This window comes from Pholis gunnellus (assembly GCF_910591455.1).
Source record: "Pholis gunnellus genome assembly, chromosome: 9".
NCBI lineage: Eukaryota > Metazoa > Chordata > Actinopteri > Perciformes > Pholidae > Pholis > Pholis gunnellus.
The window spans coordinates 26,442,225-26,458,730 of NC_136535.1; the positions used below are offsets into that span (position 1 = coordinate 26,442,225).

The 16,506-nt window shown below is 46.5% G+C and overlaps 1 protein-coding gene across 2 annotated transcripts in view; it reads left to right on the forward strand.

The window, feature by feature from the left end:
* Positions 1 to 15,412, forward strand: part of nf1a (neurofibromin 1a) — a 52,320-nt gene extending 36,908 nt beyond the window's left edge. For both annotated transcript variants that reach the window (XM_079166313.1, XM_079166314.1), the window contains 22 exons: positions 3,107 to 3,539; positions 3,826 to 4,166; positions 4,319 to 4,521; positions 5,462 to 5,655; positions 5,740 to 5,880; positions 7,300 to 7,579; positions 7,672 to 7,886; positions 8,368 to 8,429; positions 9,034 to 9,175; positions 9,324 to 9,425; positions 9,782 to 9,922; positions 10,547 to 10,673; positions 10,834 to 10,965; positions 11,355 to 11,490; positions 11,576 to 11,736; positions 12,147 to 12,269; positions 12,363 to 12,481; positions 12,561 to 12,661; positions 13,100 to 13,242; positions 13,374 to 13,420; positions 13,586 to 13,802; positions 15,141 to 15,412. In XM_079166313.1, the coding sequence (XP_079022439.1) occupies positions 3,107 to 3,539; positions 3,826 to 4,166; positions 4,319 to 4,521; positions 5,462 to 5,655; positions 5,740 to 5,880; positions 7,300 to 7,579; positions 7,672 to 7,886; positions 8,368 to 8,429; positions 9,034 to 9,175; positions 9,324 to 9,425; positions 9,782 to 9,922; positions 10,547 to 10,673; positions 10,834 to 10,965; positions 11,355 to 11,490; positions 11,576 to 11,736; positions 12,147 to 12,269; positions 12,363 to 12,481; positions 12,561 to 12,661; positions 13,100 to 13,242; positions 13,374 to 13,420; positions 13,586 to 13,802; positions 15,141 to 15,283 (3,703 nt within the window). In that variant the 3' untranslated portion in view covers positions 15,284 to 15,412. The remainder of the gene's footprint in view (positions 1 to 3,106; positions 3,540 to 3,825; positions 4,167 to 4,318; positions 4,522 to 5,461; positions 5,656 to 5,739; positions 5,881 to 7,299; positions 7,580 to 7,671; positions 7,887 to 8,367; positions 8,430 to 9,033; positions 9,176 to 9,323; positions 9,426 to 9,781; positions 9,923 to 10,546; positions 10,674 to 10,833; positions 10,966 to 11,354; positions 11,491 to 11,575; positions 11,737 to 12,146; positions 12,270 to 12,362; positions 12,482 to 12,560; positions 12,662 to 13,099; positions 13,243 to 13,373; positions 13,421 to 13,585; positions 13,803 to 15,140) is intronic.
* The last annotated feature ends 1,094 nt before the right edge of the window (positions 15,413 to 16,506 follow it).

Genomic DNA, 16,506 nt, shown 5'->3' on the forward strand with positions numbered 1-16,506 from the left:
TTATTCAAGTGTTAAAATATTGTTCATGCAGTTATATAAATGTAAAAATATATTTAAGCACATTTCTGTTGTTATAACTTAAATCCTTTTATTTTAGGGTTGAACCCACATTAAGATCAAACACAAGTTATTACAATAACTCTGTTCAAAGCTGGAAATCCTTTCAAGGGTGCGTTTGAACAATCCATGTGAAGTATTTCATGTGTTGTAAAGACTCGTTTAAAGTCTTCAATGTGCTCACAACACAGTTACATGTTACATGTAGAGTAACAGAGCTGCTCTGTGGCTGTTACTCTCATTATTTAGACTATGGGGATATGTTTATTCTCAAGTCTTAATCATTATAGTTTAATGCTGGTGGTGTGGGGGCCTGGAGTTTGAGGCGCCTGCGTTCGGTTGTGGCTCCGCTTAGTCGTACGCTTCACCATCTTAAACGCACGCAAAGCTTTTCAGACATGACCGCTGCAAACACTGATGAAAGCAACTGACTTTAATTAGAAATATGTCTTTCTATAAATGTCTCAGGACTTTAGAACGATGGCCAAGTTGTTTTCAAATGCTTTCAACATTATAAATCTACGTTTGAGTGAATACTTTGCAGCAGAATCAACCTTTTGATTGATTTCACATGTATTTGACTCTTTTCTTCACACGGGTTGTGTGAAGGTGTTTAGCGCTGCTCATCTCCACTGTGTCTTCAGGCCACTCAGGCTTTTACAAGTGTGTCACAAAGTTCATGCGTCGCTACATTTTGGATTCTATTTTAAATGTACACGTTTGTGTATCAGACGCTCTGTTGCTCTGAGCTGAAGCCGCCTGCTTCAAAGCCGGAATGATTTAGTGACGTTCACACCACTCAGTGTCTGCTCAGACTCAGACTGAGTCTAAGTTTAGCTCGTGCAGAAGATGAACCTCCATCTAATTCAGACACACAGCAGTCTAAAGAAGAGCAGAGCATCCGCTCAGCGTTACGGTCACAACCTCCAAACCTTTATTTCAGTGTTTCAGTCGTGCACAGTGAAGAGTGTTGTGTTTCTGGCTGATCATTACTCACATTATACTTCTTTTATGACTGCATTCCTTAAAGAAGCCAATAAAAAGATAGTTTCTTGAATCGTGGATATTGAAACAAACGACACTGACCCAATGCAAAAGTCCGTTTATTTAATACCTGACATCGTAACGGTTTCATGTTATGAAAGAATCAGAAGTATTAGTCTGATAAACATCATAAACATCATAAACAGCTCAACACACAGAAAAGAGATCCATGAACACAGATTATTAGCAGACGTACCTTCTGACCAGCGCTCCTGTGATCTCTGTGATGAACAGTGTGTTGATCTACTGACTTATTGTTTCCACTCATTTTGTAAAACTGAGCCAAATCAAGCAGATTTAAAGTAAAAGTAGAATTTACATAGAACTATGTCTCATCTCAAATTAGATGTTTAAAGGGTGAAAGATGTTTCTGTCTGACCGTACGTGTGCTGCAGTACTATTCTCAGTACTTCAACTGAAGTATTTCATAATATAAATACTTCCTCCGTTTCTCTCTCTGAAGTTTCTTCCATTTTTCACCCTGAAGGATTTTTTAGCTTTTCCAGCGTCTGACAGGATGAACTTGATCTTAAGTCTCTTTGTACTATTTTCTTCATATTTAACAGTAAATGAATCCTCGTTACTTGGACTGGCTGTTGACCCACAAGACCTTTTGGTTCTAATCAAAATGTTAAAAAACTTTCAAGTCAAACTATTGAGTCCTACAAGCTGTAACTGAATATTTGAGTAGTTTGGCTTCCTGAGTGAAGAAAACCGTTTTCTTAAATCTCTGTATTTATATTTCTCAAAGCGGAGGTTTGAAGGTTTCCTTCTTGCTTTGGTTCAGTAACATGTCAAACGATGCCCAGCCGGCTGCTTCAGTAAGATTCTGTGAGGTGAGATAAACTGGATGAACTTAAACACAAGAAGTTAAACGCGTTAGCTGAACTGGTTCGTCGTGAGTGTCTGTGGCTGGAGGTGGTCTCGGCGGGGTTACCTCCTCACACAACAAGGGGCATGTCCTCCAGATCCCTGAGAGACTCCAGACAGGAGTCTCTGGAGCCGGAGCTCTGCATCTGACCGACCGTCTCTTCAAAAGCCGTCGCCGTGGCGTCTCTCTCGGGTCCTTCCCCGGCCTCCTCCTCCCTCGCCTCTCGTGTTTCGGCCCGCCTCTCGTCCTCCATCTCGCCGTCGGCTCTCACCTCCTCGAGCATGACGCTGGCGTCGCACGGCCCGACCAGTCCTCCCGCCTCCTGCTGGTCCACGCCCCAGTACCCGGTACTGCTCGCCAGGTCCATGTTGGACCGGGAGGATCGGGGGGCGTAAACCCGGCGCTGAATGAGGCAGACCTGACACGCCAGCACCACGGTGGCGACCAGCAGGCAGACGATCAACCCGCCCGCCGAGCCCAGAGCGATCAGACCCATCTCGGTGTCGATCAAGCAGTCCGCACGGGTCCCGTTGGCGTCCACGTCAAGTGCGTTTGTGCGGCCGGTGGTTGTGAGGCCGTGCTCCTCCACGGCGGGCGTCGAGTTGCCGCCCTGACCTTCCGTTTGGTGCGAGTTCGGCTGCACGGTCAAAAGGTTCCGGCCGGCGTCGGTGGGACAGAACGGCAGCTGGTTGAGCAGGAGAAACAGCCAGAGGGAGGTTCTGGTTCCTTCCATCGTGCTCTGAAATGAAGAGCAGAAACGTGAACTTTCTGCATCACCTACCGTGCAAAGTCGACTTGTATTGACAATACTTACTGGACCTGGTCTTGTGTGGAGGTGCTGTTGGAGGGATGCAGTGAGACGCTCTGAACGTACTTCCTGACCTCGTCTCTGGGTCTGTTTCTGCTCTGGTTATTTCGGGGCCTCTTGTTTTTATACCACAGATGCTGACGAGCTCTTACAAGAAGAGAGAGACAAAAAAAAGTAATGTAGTTTCTCAGAAGCCTAAAAAAGGACGAACACATTCTGCCATGAACACATCTGAACGATACACTACGAACCCCAAACACAGACATGCATCATTTACTCTAGAAGGCCTGAGTTTGACCTTTTGTCCGATTTCTTTTTTTCTTTAGGTTCAAAACAGGCCAGATCAACGGTGACCTGCTCATCTACCACGTCCTCCTCACTCTCAAGCCGTACTACGCCAAGCCCTACGAGATAGTGGTCGACCTGACGCACGTGGGACCCAGCAACCGCTTCAAGACCGACTTCCTGTCCAAGTGGTTCGTGGTCTTTCCCGGCTTCGCCTACGAGAACGTGGCGGCCGTCTTCGTCTACAACTGCAACACCTGGGTGAGGGAGTACACCAAGTACCACGAGCGGCTGCTGACGGGCCTGAAGGGCAGCAAGCGGCTCCAGTTCATCGACTCTCCGGCGAAGCTCGCCGAGCACATCGAGCCGGACCAGCAGAAGCTGCCCGCGGCCACGCTGACCCTGGAGGAAGACCTCAAAGTGTTCCACAACGCCCTCAAGCTGGCCCACAAAGACACCAAGGTCTCAATAAAGGTGAGGATGCCGCCGAAGGGCGAATGTAGCTCAGTCTGTGGGGGCTTGGTCTTTGGAACCTGAGGGTCGCTGGTTCAAGTCCCCGCATGGACCAAGTAGGGAGCGTAGACGGGTCGCTGCAGAGGTACCGAAACCGCAAACTGCATCCAGGGCACTGTGGTGTAGCTTTTGTGAATACCTTATTAGACTGGAAGGATAAGATCAGAGAACTTTAGTACGATCAAGAGGAATTTGAGCAATGGGTTTAGGTTTTTCCTTAAACAATGTCTGTTTTCTCGCTGGTCAGGTGGGCTCGACCGCAGTTCAGGTGACTTCGGCCGAGCGGACCCGCGTCCTCGGCCAGCCCGTCTTCCTCAACGACGTCTACTACGCCTCGGAGATCGAGGAGATCTGCCTGGTGGACGAGAGCCAGTTCACCCTCACCATGGCCAACCAGGGCACGCCGCTCACGTTCATGCACCAGGAGTGCGACGCCATCGTCCAGTCCATCATCCACATCCGGACGCGCTGGGAGCTGTCGCAGCCGGACTCCATCCCGCAGCACACCAAGATCCGACCCAAAGACGTTCCCGGCACTCTGCTCAACATCGCCCTGCTGAACCTGGGCAGCTCTGACCCCAGCCTCAGGTCGGTCCTCTACGGCCTCTAGACTTATTCCACCTAAAACAACAGTAACATCACCAGCTTCTTTTTACTGGAGAAGTTGTAATTTCTGGGGGGGGTTGAGCTGCTCTTGACAGGACTTAACACCTCTCACTTGTTGTCCGTTCCACTTCCAGGTCGGCGGCCTACAACCTGTTGTGTGCGTTGACCTGCACCTTCAACCTGAAGATAGAGGGCCAGCTGCTGGAGACGTCGGGCCTCTGCATCCCCGCCAACAACACCCTCTTCATCGTCTCCATCAGCAAGACTCTGGCTGCCAACGAGCCCCATCTGACCCTGGAGTTTCTGGAGGAGTGCATCTCAGGCTTCAGCAAGTCCAGTAAGTCCACTTAACAGGACTCCTGCAGTCTCTTTATAACTGGAAGGGTTTTTTGCTTGCTTGCTGAAAAACTGCCTTTTTTCAGGGTTTGTGCAAAGATGTTTATGAGAGGTTACATATTCATTACATAACTAACATAATAAACTACAAACGGACACATTTCCCATGATACAACACAAATACCCACGTCTTTTAAAATCCACACCTCCAGTTTGTAATGCTGGCTTAAAACTGTAGTCTTACTGATGACATCATCAGGGTTTTATTTGCCTCCACACGGCGCTCAACACGACGACAACTGAGCCGGTGGCTAGCAGCTAACGGTGCTAACACCGGCAGTTAGGTTTAGGCAACAAAATATGGTTGCCAGCAACCTCTGGTTCTTTAGAGTGAAGTCAGAGCTTCATGTGTTGAAGCTGCATTCTCTCTAGTGTCCACCAGGGGGCGACTCCTCTGGTTGTATAGAAGTCTATGAGAAAATGACTCTACTTCTCTCTTGATTTATTACCTCAGTAAACATTGTAAACATGAGTTTATGGTCTCAATCTCTAGTTTCAAGTCTTCTTCAATACAGCATGATGTTCATTTAGTAAATGATGGTCCATTTAGAGTCACACAGACCATAAAGCAGGGGATGCTTTAGGGGCGGGGCTACACAGTGATTGACAGGTCTCTACCAGAGACGTATACGCCGTCTCTACGTCACTCCTCCTCAGTCCAGATATGGTCACTTCCTGTTCACTGGTTGCAAAAAAACAAGATGGCGACGGCCAAAACGCTGAACTCGAGGCTTCAGACCATCAGTCCACAAACCGACGTTAACTTTAAGTGGCTCTAGGTTTTGCCCGGGGACAGGAACCCGTCTCTCCTGGGTGAGAGTCCCGTGTTTGAACCTGGCTGTTTGGATGTATGTTGATCGTGTTTGTTTTTTCTATCGCAGGCATCGAGCTGAAGCATCTCTGTCTGGAGTACATGACGCCCTGGCTGCTCAACCTGGTTCGCTTCTGCAAACACAACGACGACGCCAAGCGCCAGCGCGTCACCGCCATCTTGGACAAACTCATCACCATGACGATCAACGAGAAGCAGATGTACCCCTCCATCCAGGCGAAGATCTGGGGCAGCCTGGGCCAGGTGGGTACCACCACGCTGACGGCCCCGATGAGCGTACACGTGTCGCGGATCTTCACCTCTGACTCTCTCGCCGTGTGTCCTCAGATAACCGACCTGCTGGATGTGGTGCTGGACAGCTTCATTAAGACCAGCGCCACCGGAGGACTGGGCTCCATCAAGGCGGAGGTCATGGCTGATACTGCGGTGGCTCTGGCTTCAGGGAACGTCAAACTGGTCTCCAGCAAGGTGAGCTAATGCAGAGTCACCTGTGTGAGCCAATACTCCACCGATCATAGTCGTGTTATTTAAAAACCCTCTACTGTTGTAGAGTTGTTGAGGTGAAGTTTATATCGACTAGAGACCAAAACTACGACGTCCATCGTCTGCACCCTTCATGACTTTCTGATATTTGTTGGTGAGACATGAAGGAGGCCTCGTTTAGCTGACGCTGTTCCTTCAGATCTCAATGTGAAATCGTTTTCCTCTCACTGACTACACTTCATGTCAGCGGTCGCTCTGCTGCTGATAATAAAAGGTGACGCTAAAGTAATTATAAACCTTTTATGGACTAATTCAGCATTTTAATCAAACTTTCACGTTCTGCAGCAGGAAGTCAAAAGTACTTTGTTAACATTCTTTATAATTTGTCCCTCCAGCCAAACTCAACTACCTGTTCAATGAAGTATACTATGGGCTGTGATTATTATATTTACTCATGAATGGCGCATCAGAACGTGTATATACAGAACGCATTGATGCAACAGACTGTTCACTTAAAGTTCATAACATTAATAATGTTACAGGTTCAAATTCTACAAATATTGTTGTTTGCTCAACTTTCAGACACACACAGATCCTACCGTTCAGCATACTTCTTACATTTAGTTTGATTTATATTTCAATATACTGTTACAGCAAACATACGTGTTATAATAATAATAATAATAATAATAATAATAATAATAATAATAACTTTATTCATATAGCACCTTTAAAAAGTTTACAAAGTGCTTTTGACAAAGCAGCAAAAGAAAGGAAATAATGAGACAATCGATACGATAAAAATAAACTAAGAAATACAAAGTAAAATAATTCAGTAAAATCAACAAATAAAACAGAAGAGCGATGACATCACCTAACAGCCTGTAACAATGTGTTTAAAGTCATCACATTGATACTAATGGTTGTGTTAGTTCTCGCTGTGACAGGATGATGATTAGAGGGTTCGCTCCACGTTGACTCTGACCAGCGTTAAATGTAATAATTACTTACTTAGCGGGAGAATCCGAAGCTGTAAATCACTGCAGTGACAGAGAGAAGAAGTCCTCCCTCTCCACCGTCAGCTGTGAGAAACAAACACAACACAATAGAAGAGACAGGCCCCGCCTCCTATTATGGCCGACGGCCGCTCCGCTCTCAATAGTGGCCTTTGTGAGGATTGTTGACCAAGAAGAAGCCCGTCAGTGTTTAAGTTGAAGTGCTGCTCCTTCTTCCACTGATTCTGTGTTGTTTCACCAAAAAAGTTGAATTTAAGAATATGATGTCACCACACCAATACATGCTGGTGTCTTATTGGTTATAAGTAAAGTTCTAATTCTAAAATAAAACAGGAAAGCGACGACGTCACACAAAGCGTTTAAACGTTCTCTCGTTGTCTGCCGGCAGGTGATTGGTCGGATGTGTAAGATCATCGATAAGACGTGTCTGTCTCCGACGCCCACGCTGGAGCAGCACCTCATGTGGGACGACATCGCCATCCTGGCCCGCTACATGCTCATGCTGTCCTTCAACAACTCTCTGGACGTGGCCGCCCACCTGCCCTACCTGTTCCACGTGGTCACCCTGCTGGTGGCCACCGGGCCGCTCTCCCTCAGGGCCTCCACCCACGGCTTGGTCATCAACATCATCCACTCGCTCTGCACCTGCTCACAGCTCAACTTCAGCGGTGAGGACACACACACACACACACACACACACTTATACGATATAAATGGTTTATAAAAGGTTGCATGGATAACTGTGTTGTGATGTCTGCAGAGGAGACGAAGCAGGTCCTGAGGCTGAGTCTCACCGAGTTCTCGCTGCCTAAGTTCTACCTGCTGTTCGGCATCAGCAAAGTGAAGTCGGCCGCCGTCATCGCGTTCCGCTCCAGCTACAGAGACCGCTCGTTCTCCCCCGGGTCCTACGAGAGGGAGACCTTCGCCCTGTCCTCCCTGGAGACCGTCACAGAGGCCCTGCTGGAGATCATGGAGGTCTGGCTGCTCCTCCTGTTTCACCTGCACACGTAGAAATACACCAGAGATACATATATAGAAGAGTTGATACGTGTAGTTTGTTTGTTTGGAAGTTAAACAGCCAAATGTGATGTTTTCTGTTGTTCAGGTTTCAGAGTTTCCTTATTTGTAATAAATCTGCTGAATCTGTAAAAATGGAAACAATGTCACACAACTTGCTTTGAAGCTCCAACATGTTCTCAAATGTGTCCTCCTGTTTCATCCTGTTTCATCCTGTTTCATCCTGTTTCATCCTGTTTCATCCTGTTTCATCCTGTTTCATCCTGTTTCATCCTGTTTCATCCTGTTTCATCCTGTTTCATCCTGTTTCATCCTGTTTCATCCTGTCTCTCTGTCTCTGTGTCTCTGTTGTGTGTCTGTGTGTCTGTTGTGTGTCTACGTCTCTGTTGTGTGTCTCTGTTGTATGTCTCTGTTGTGTCTCTCTGTGTCTCTGCTGCAGGCTTGTATGCGGGACATCCCGGCCTGCAAGTGGTTGGACCAGTGGACCGAGCTCGCTCAGAAGTAGGAACCTCCTCCTCATGTTTGATGCATCGGTGTTGAAGCTTTGTTGAGATTCTCTAAACGTCATGATGCGTTCATGTGTCGTCTGTAAAATGTAGTTTTGGTGATAAACTAGAATGAATCCAGTAGTTTGAAGGAGATGTTTTCACGTTAATATAAAACAGATATTAGAGATGAATTATGATGTTTAACTTCTAACACGAGCTCTAAACACATTATTATACCTCATTAACATAATAATGAAGAGACTTATTTATCAATATCAACACAATCTTTATTTCCTGATCTTTAGAAGTAAAAAGAATAACATTTATAATTGTAGGTTTATATTGACTTGTTGAAATGACGCCATTTATTGTTATTGTTCATGATGATGATGATGATGATGATGATGATGATGATGATGATGATGATGATGATGATGATGATGAGGATTAGTTCTAAAACTAGTGCTGCTCGCTACCTTCACAATAAAAGACGTGACGTTTTCATAATGTAGCTTCCTCTGCACTGGTTTCTCCAGAGTTGCTTTGGGAACATGGATGTACCGTATGTTTGTGTGTGTGTGTGTGTATATATATATATGTGTGTGTTTGTCTGCCAGGTTTGCGTTCCAGTACAACCCGTCTCTGCAGCCCAGAGCTCTGGTGGTGTTCGGCTGCATCAGTAAGCGGGTGAGCCACGGACAGATCAAGCAGATCATCAGAATCCTCAGCAAGGCCAGTCCTCTGCTGAGCATCGACCGGGTGAGATGATGTCATCAGAGTTCTCTCTTCTTCTTCTTTGAAACTGAAGAGTTAAAGTGACGTTAATAACTGTTCATACAGGATGTTTATTGTCACGTCTTGTTGTTGTGCTGACTCTTCCTCTCTCGGCCCCTCCTCTTCCTCTCAGGGTCTGGAGAGCTGTCTGAAGGGGCCGGACAACTACAACAGCCAAGTGCTGATCGAGGCCACCGTCATCGCTCTGACCAAGCTGCAGCCTCTCCTCAGCAAGGTACGCCACCAACCAGCCCCCGTCTGCTGTGTATGTACCTGCAGCTGCTCATTGAGGCTAGAAGGGTGATTTTGAACTGTGTGTGTGTGTGTGTGTGTGTGTGTGTGTGTGTGTGTGTGTGTGTGTGTGTGTGTGTGTGTGTGTGTGTGTGTGTGTGTGTGTGTGTGTGTGTGTGTGTGTGTGTGTGTGTGTGTGTGTGTGTGTGAGAGAGTGACACACACTGGTTAGAAAATGAAGGTGAATTAGACAAAAACACAAGAAGAACAGACTCTGTTCCACTTCACCACATAGCGTCTTCTTACTGAGCACCAGCACAGAGAGTTCATGTGTGTGTGTGTGTGTGTGTGTGTGTGCAGGAGTCTCAAATGCACAAAGCTCTGTTCTGGGTGGCGGTCGCTGTGCTGCAGCTGGACGAGGTCAACCTGTACTCTGCTGGAACCGCCCTGCTGGAGCAGAACCTCCACACGCTGGACACCATGCGGGTCTTCAATGACAAGGTGAAGCGCACACACACACACACACACACACACACACACACACACACACACAATAGCTTCACACTAAATCCAAATGTACAGCCTCAGACTGCAGCAACCAGTGAACAGGAAGTGACCATATCTGGACTGAGGAGGAGTGACGTAGAGACCTGTCAATCACCGTGTAGCCCCGCCCCTAAAGCATCCCCTGCTTTATGGTCTGTTTGACTCTAAATGGACCATCATTTACTAAATGAACATCATGCTGTATTGAAGAAGACTTGAAACTAGAGATTGAGACCATAAACTCATGTTTACAATGTTTACTGAGGTAATAAATCAAGAGAGAAGTAGAGTCATTTTCTCATAGACTTCTATACAACCAGAGGAGTCGCCCCCTGGTGGACACTAGAGAGAATGCAGCTTTAACACATGAAGCTTTGAAGAACTTTACTGACCAGGAGGTTTGTCTCCTGACTTTGATCACAAAGTCATTTCATTTAAAAGTATCTTCAGAAATGCTCCTATGACCGTGCATGTTTTTGTTTGTTTTAAATGCTGACTCAGCTCAATGCTCCTTCTTCCTCCTCCTCCTCCTCCTCCTCCTCCTCCTCCTCCTCCTCCTCCTGACATGTGCTCCTCCAGAGTCCAGAGGAGGTGTTCATGGAGATCAGGTGTCCTCTAGAATGGCACTGTAAGCAGATGGATCACTTCGTGGGCCTCAACTTCAGCGCCAACTTCAACTTTGCTCTGGTGGGCCACCTGCTCAAAGGTAAAGCAGCTCGTCCTGCTGGACGTTCTCTCAGAGCGTTTTAACGCTCAGGACCGTTGGTGTCACAGTGTCCCGTCCTCAGTGTCCCGTCCTCAGTGTCCCGTCCTCAGTGTCCCGTCCTCAGTGTCCCGTCCTCAGTGTCCCTCTCTTGTGTCTCCAGGCTACAGACACCCGTCTCCCACCACGGTAGCGAGGACCGTGAGGATCCTGCACACGCTGCTGGCTCTGATCAGCAAGCATCTGAAATGTGACAAGTTTGAGGTCAACACCCAGAGCGTGGCCTATCTGGCCGGTACGTCACACACATCCTCACTCCGACTGAAGGACGTCTTTGTTTACTACAATCATTCTCGTATTCAAGGTCATACGATCGTGAGAGAATCTCTGTTCCTGGTTTTGATGTTTTGTTGAAGTCCAGAGTTATCTTTAGATATTCTGGAGAATCTGTTCGTCAGTTTCCACCTCGAGGTCGTGTAACATTTCAGGGAAATTTAAAAAAAAAATGTTTACATTTTAAAATTTTAAAAGTCCTTAAATTATTATTAGTGTATGTGAAATCTATCAATGAAAGATAATCACTGAGAGTATGTTGAGATGAGAATGTAGTTTAAATAACTCCTGATGTACTCAAAGAGAACCGATCTATGGACCCTAACGACGCTCGTCTCTGGTTCTGTTCAGCCCTGCTCACCGTCTCTGAGGAGGTCCGAAGTCGCTGCAGCCTCAAACACAGGAAGTCCCTTCTGATCTCCGACATGTCCATGGACCCGGTCCCCATGGACACGTACTCCACCCACATCATCGACCCCAGCTGCAGGTGAGCCGAGGGGAAACCCGATCCCGGTGAGTCCCGGTAGACGACGAACGCTCCTTAAAATGAAACTCTATCCGTTCACCCTCAGGACCCTGCGGGAGACTCAGCCGTGGACGTCGCCTCAGGTGTCGGAGCGCTACCTGTCGGCCCACCACTACCCCACGGTGGGTCAGATCAGCCCCCGGACACGCAAGTCCATGAGCCTGGACATGGGTCAGCCCTCACAGGCCAACACCAAGAAGCTGCTGGGTACGACCAGCTCTCCTCACGCTCTGCTTTACACCTTCATGTGACCTCGGAGCGGTTTCTACTCTAAACACTAGAGGGCGTACAAACAGAACCGCTGTAGAACCTCATATTCATGAACTACTTTATTACCTTCATACAAACGCTGTGAAGAAACAAGTAGTAAATGTGTTGTAAAGAAACAAAGAACATCCTGTAAACTATTAGATTTGTCTGATAAATATTGACTCATATGTAGATTTTGAACACTTCCTGTTTCTAAAGCTTCTGATAATGAATGATGAACGATGTGTAAATAGTGTTTTTATCAGTGAATATCTGTGACAGTCACGTGATCGCAGCACCAGCTACAGCGAGCGTAGCCTCTGGTTTAACCCGGGTTGTTAAACGTCTGTGCCGTTGGCTCCCTGCAGGCACCAGGAAGAGCTTCGATCACCTCATATCTGACTCTAAAGCACCAAAGAGACCAGAGATGGAGTCGGGTATGACCACGCCCCCGAAGATGAGGCGAGTAGCGGAGAACGACTACGAGATCGGTGAGCTTCCTTCCTGCGTCTTGATGTCTCCTCGTGTCTTGTGTTTGAGGAGAGATGTTTGACGTAAAGCCTGACGTTGTTTTATCATCACAGAGACTCAAAGGATGGGAAACTCTCACCTTCGCAAGGTGTCCGTCTCCGAGTCCAACGTCCTGCTGGACGAGGAGGTGCTGACCGACCCAAAGATCCAGGCCCTGCTGCTCACCGTGCTGGTGAGGAAACCTGAGCAGCACGACGGACACAACGAGCGTCTGCTGCTGTTTGTTTACACCCTGTTTCATTCTGTTGAAGGCCACGCAGGTGAAGTACACCACGGACGACTTCGACCAGAGGATCCTGTACGAGTACTTGGCCGAGGCCAGCGTCGTCTTCCCGAAGGTGTTTCCTGTCGTGTAAGTCCAGTCTTCTCTTTGTTGGGATGTTTTTTGGGGTTTTTCTCCGTCTCATTATGTTCCTCTCGGGAGCTCAACATCTAGCGAGTCGGTGCACCGGTCCGGTGTTCGGCTGAACGTCAAACTGAAAGTCTTCAGCTCAGTTTATAGACCTTTGATAAGATAGATAGTGTGTAGACACGAAGCTCAGGAAACGTAACCAGCCTCCGATCTCTACGGCGACGCTGGGTTCAGTCTGTCTCAGAGAGCCTGAAGTCTCATTTAAATGTCAGATATGATGGAACGTAGGACGTGTTTCTACATATACACCGCTCTGACAGAAGCCAGAAGTGTATTTAGACCAAAGCCTTCTTCATCTATATGTTTGTGTCTCCTCCTCCTCCTCCTCCTCCTCCTCCTCCTCCTCCTCCTCCTCCTCCTCCTCCTCCTCCTCTTCAGCCACAACCTGCTGGACTCTAAGATCAACACGGTTCTGTCCATGTGTCAGGACACCAACCTCCTGAACCCGGTCCACGGCATCGTGCAGAGTGTGGTGTACCACGAGGAGTCGCCCCCCCAGTACCAGCCCTCCTACCTACAGAGTAAGGGGGGGGGGGGGTCAAACCTGTGACGTCACAGTAACACTCCATGACCACGTGTTTCTGAACAGGAAGTTACCTAAAACTACAACGGTTAATTCAAATGAATAACAGCTCTGTCTTCTCATTCACAGGCTTTGGCTTTAACGGTCTCTGGAGGTTTGCTGGACCGTTCTCTAAGGTACGAAGCTCTCTCTCCACCTTCGTCTGCTATTCAGCTTTAGTTCTGTAATGAATGAGTATTCATCAAGCTGAAGGGAGAGAACGTTGTCTTGAGTCGTGAAGCTGCGTCGTGAGTATTTATGTAATGAAGCTGTTAAAGACTCGCTCTCTGCTCTCCGTGCAGCAAACCCAGATCCCGGACTACGCCGAGCTGATCGTGAAGTTCCTGGAGGCGTTGATCGACAGCTACCTGCCGGCGGCCGACGAGGAGCGAGGGGAGGAGCAGCTGAGGACGCCCACCTCCCCCTACCCCCCCACCAGCCAGAGCCAGCTCAGCATCACTGCCAACCTCAACCTGTCCAACTCCATGACCTCACTGGCCACCTCGCAGCACTCACCAGGTCTTTAACACACAGAGGTTCAGGTCTCCTTGAGCTACAGCGCCCCCTGCTGCTCCATGAGATGCACACACAGGAAGCAGACCTGTCACGCTGGCTTAGTGCAGTCTGAAGGAATTAAACTAGGCCCGTTGATACTTCTATTGGTTTATTAAATAGGGACGTATTAAAGAGTCTATTCTTCATCTTTAGTCCCTGGACAGATGTTAAAAATGTTATTTAAGATTAAAATTACAGTTCTGCATCATTTAAACTTTACGAGCGTGTAGTAAGAATATTAGAAGAGATGATATTAATATGAGTTAGTGGAGCAACGGATCATAAAACTCATAAATCTGATCAGCACAGAAGAAGAGAGGAGCAAATATAACTTTAATCATGTAAAAGATGTAATACATCAGTTCATTTAATTTAAATATCTGTTTTATATTAACATGAAAACATCTCCTTCAAACTACTGGATTTATTCTAGTTTATCACCAAAACTACATGTTACAGATGACATGTGAACACATCATGATAACGTTATAATGTAGCTTCAGCCAGTACTCATGTTCACTGAGCAGAGCCTGAAGGCATCATGATGTCACTGAAGTGAACCTCCGTTGGTTAGCCGTTAGCGGTGCTGCTAACGTTACTAGCTCTCCTCTGATTGGTTGTTTACAATGAAACATTATCAGAGATCAGAGACTAGAAACAAGTTCTACTGAGTCAGTGAAACTTTATTTACACTGTGATGGTTAACGTTAAAACTTTATTTACACTCTGATGGTTAACGTTAAACTTTATTTAAACTGCGATGGTTAACGTTAAAACTTTATTTACACTCTGATGTTAACGTTAAACTTTATTTACACTCTGATGTTAACGTTAAACTTTATTTACACTCTGATGGTTAACGTTAAACTTTATTTACACTCTGATGTTAACGTTAAACTTTATTTACACTCTGATGGTTAACGTTAAACTTTATTTACACTCTGATGGTTAACATTAAACTTTATTTACACTCTGATGTTAACGTTAAACTTTATTTACACTCTGATGGTTAACGTTAAACTTTATTTACACTCTGATGGTTAACGTTAAACTTTATTTACACTCTGATGGTTAACGTTAAACTTTATTTACACTCTGATGGTTAACGTTAAAACTTTATTTACACTCTGATGGTTAACGTTAAACTTTATTTACACTCTGATGGTTAACGTTAAACTTTATTTACACTCTGATGGTTAACGTTAAACTTTATTTACACTCTGATGGTTAACGTTAAACTTTATTTACACTCTGATGGTTAACAGACGTTCAGACTGTTGTTGTCCTGTTGTTGTCCTCCAGGTGTGGACAAGGAGAACGTCCAGCTGTCCCCCAGCTCCGCTCTGTCCAGTGGGGGGCGCACTCGCCACGGTTCAGCCAGTCAGGTCCAGAAGCAGCGCAGCGCCGGCAGCTTCAAGAGACCGAGCATCAAGAAGATCGTGTGATGATCCTCCTGGAGAACACTTTCCTCCTCCTCCTCCTCCTCACCCCCCCAGGCCTGCCAGACCTCATGCTGCACTCCTCCTCTTCCTCTTTTATTTTTCCTCCTTCTTCATGGTCGTCGCTCTGGCAGTGAGGGGTTTTTTGCATTGAGGAGAAAACTTTGAATTTTTTTGCTGCTTCAAATATTTCATTTGGGATGGCGCACGAAGAGGGAGGAGCTTCTGTCGGATCGACGGAGGTCACGTGTGTGAAACTATCGGGGGGGAAGGATCCCTCTGAGCCTGATGGGAAAACATTCTGAACACAAAGGTTTAGTTTGGACCCAAACTGATCCGTCACACGTCCCTCGGCCTAACTTTTGATGGACCAAATGAAGCAGCATCATGGGGGGATGGGGGGGGGTCCCGTGTCCTGTACATATTTTACATAGACAGATTATGTATAACTAGTCCTTAGTGCTAATCTTAGACGTCGACGTTTTCTCCATGGTGTGCCTTTGTCAGGGTTTTTCAATGTGTACAATTTGTAAAGTAAAAAGTCAAACCTTGCCGGGGGACAAAGAACACAGGTACTAATTATTATGGAGGTCGTCCACGTCACCCACGACGCGGGGGGGGTGGGGGGAGGGGCCTCTAATGATCGTCAAAATATACAATCATCCATATACCCTGTTGCCTGAAAGTATTTATCCTGTACAGCTAGATAGTGCTACACACAAAAACAAATCTTCTTTTCAAACTCTTTCCCAAAAAAGAATAAAAATTAAAAAAAAAATCTTCTTTTAAACACTTTCAATGTATCAACGGGGAGACGGCAGAACACTAGACGGACATGTAACCTGTAAATAGCTCCCGGCTTCTCTTTGCTTTTATTCAGCTGTTTCACGTCGTTTTATTTTTATGATCGGCAGCATTCTTTTATTTGTTTACACATTGACAAGGACAAGTGTGTAAAAGGCAATAATCCTCAACTCTCAAACTCCTTCAACCACAACAGAGAAACGTGGCGCTCAAACGTCGACTTCCTTTATCGATGACCTCCGTTTGAGAAGAAGAGGCCAGCGGACCGCCGGGCGTTCGATCCCATCGCACATCCGATCGTCCTTTTAAAGGAAACGTCATAAAAGAGGCTTTAAACTTTATTTCTTTTAGCAGGTAGAAACACAAAAACGTTTTATTATTTAACAGAAAGCTAATTTGAGTCCCTTCCTGGTGCTGTGAGCCGG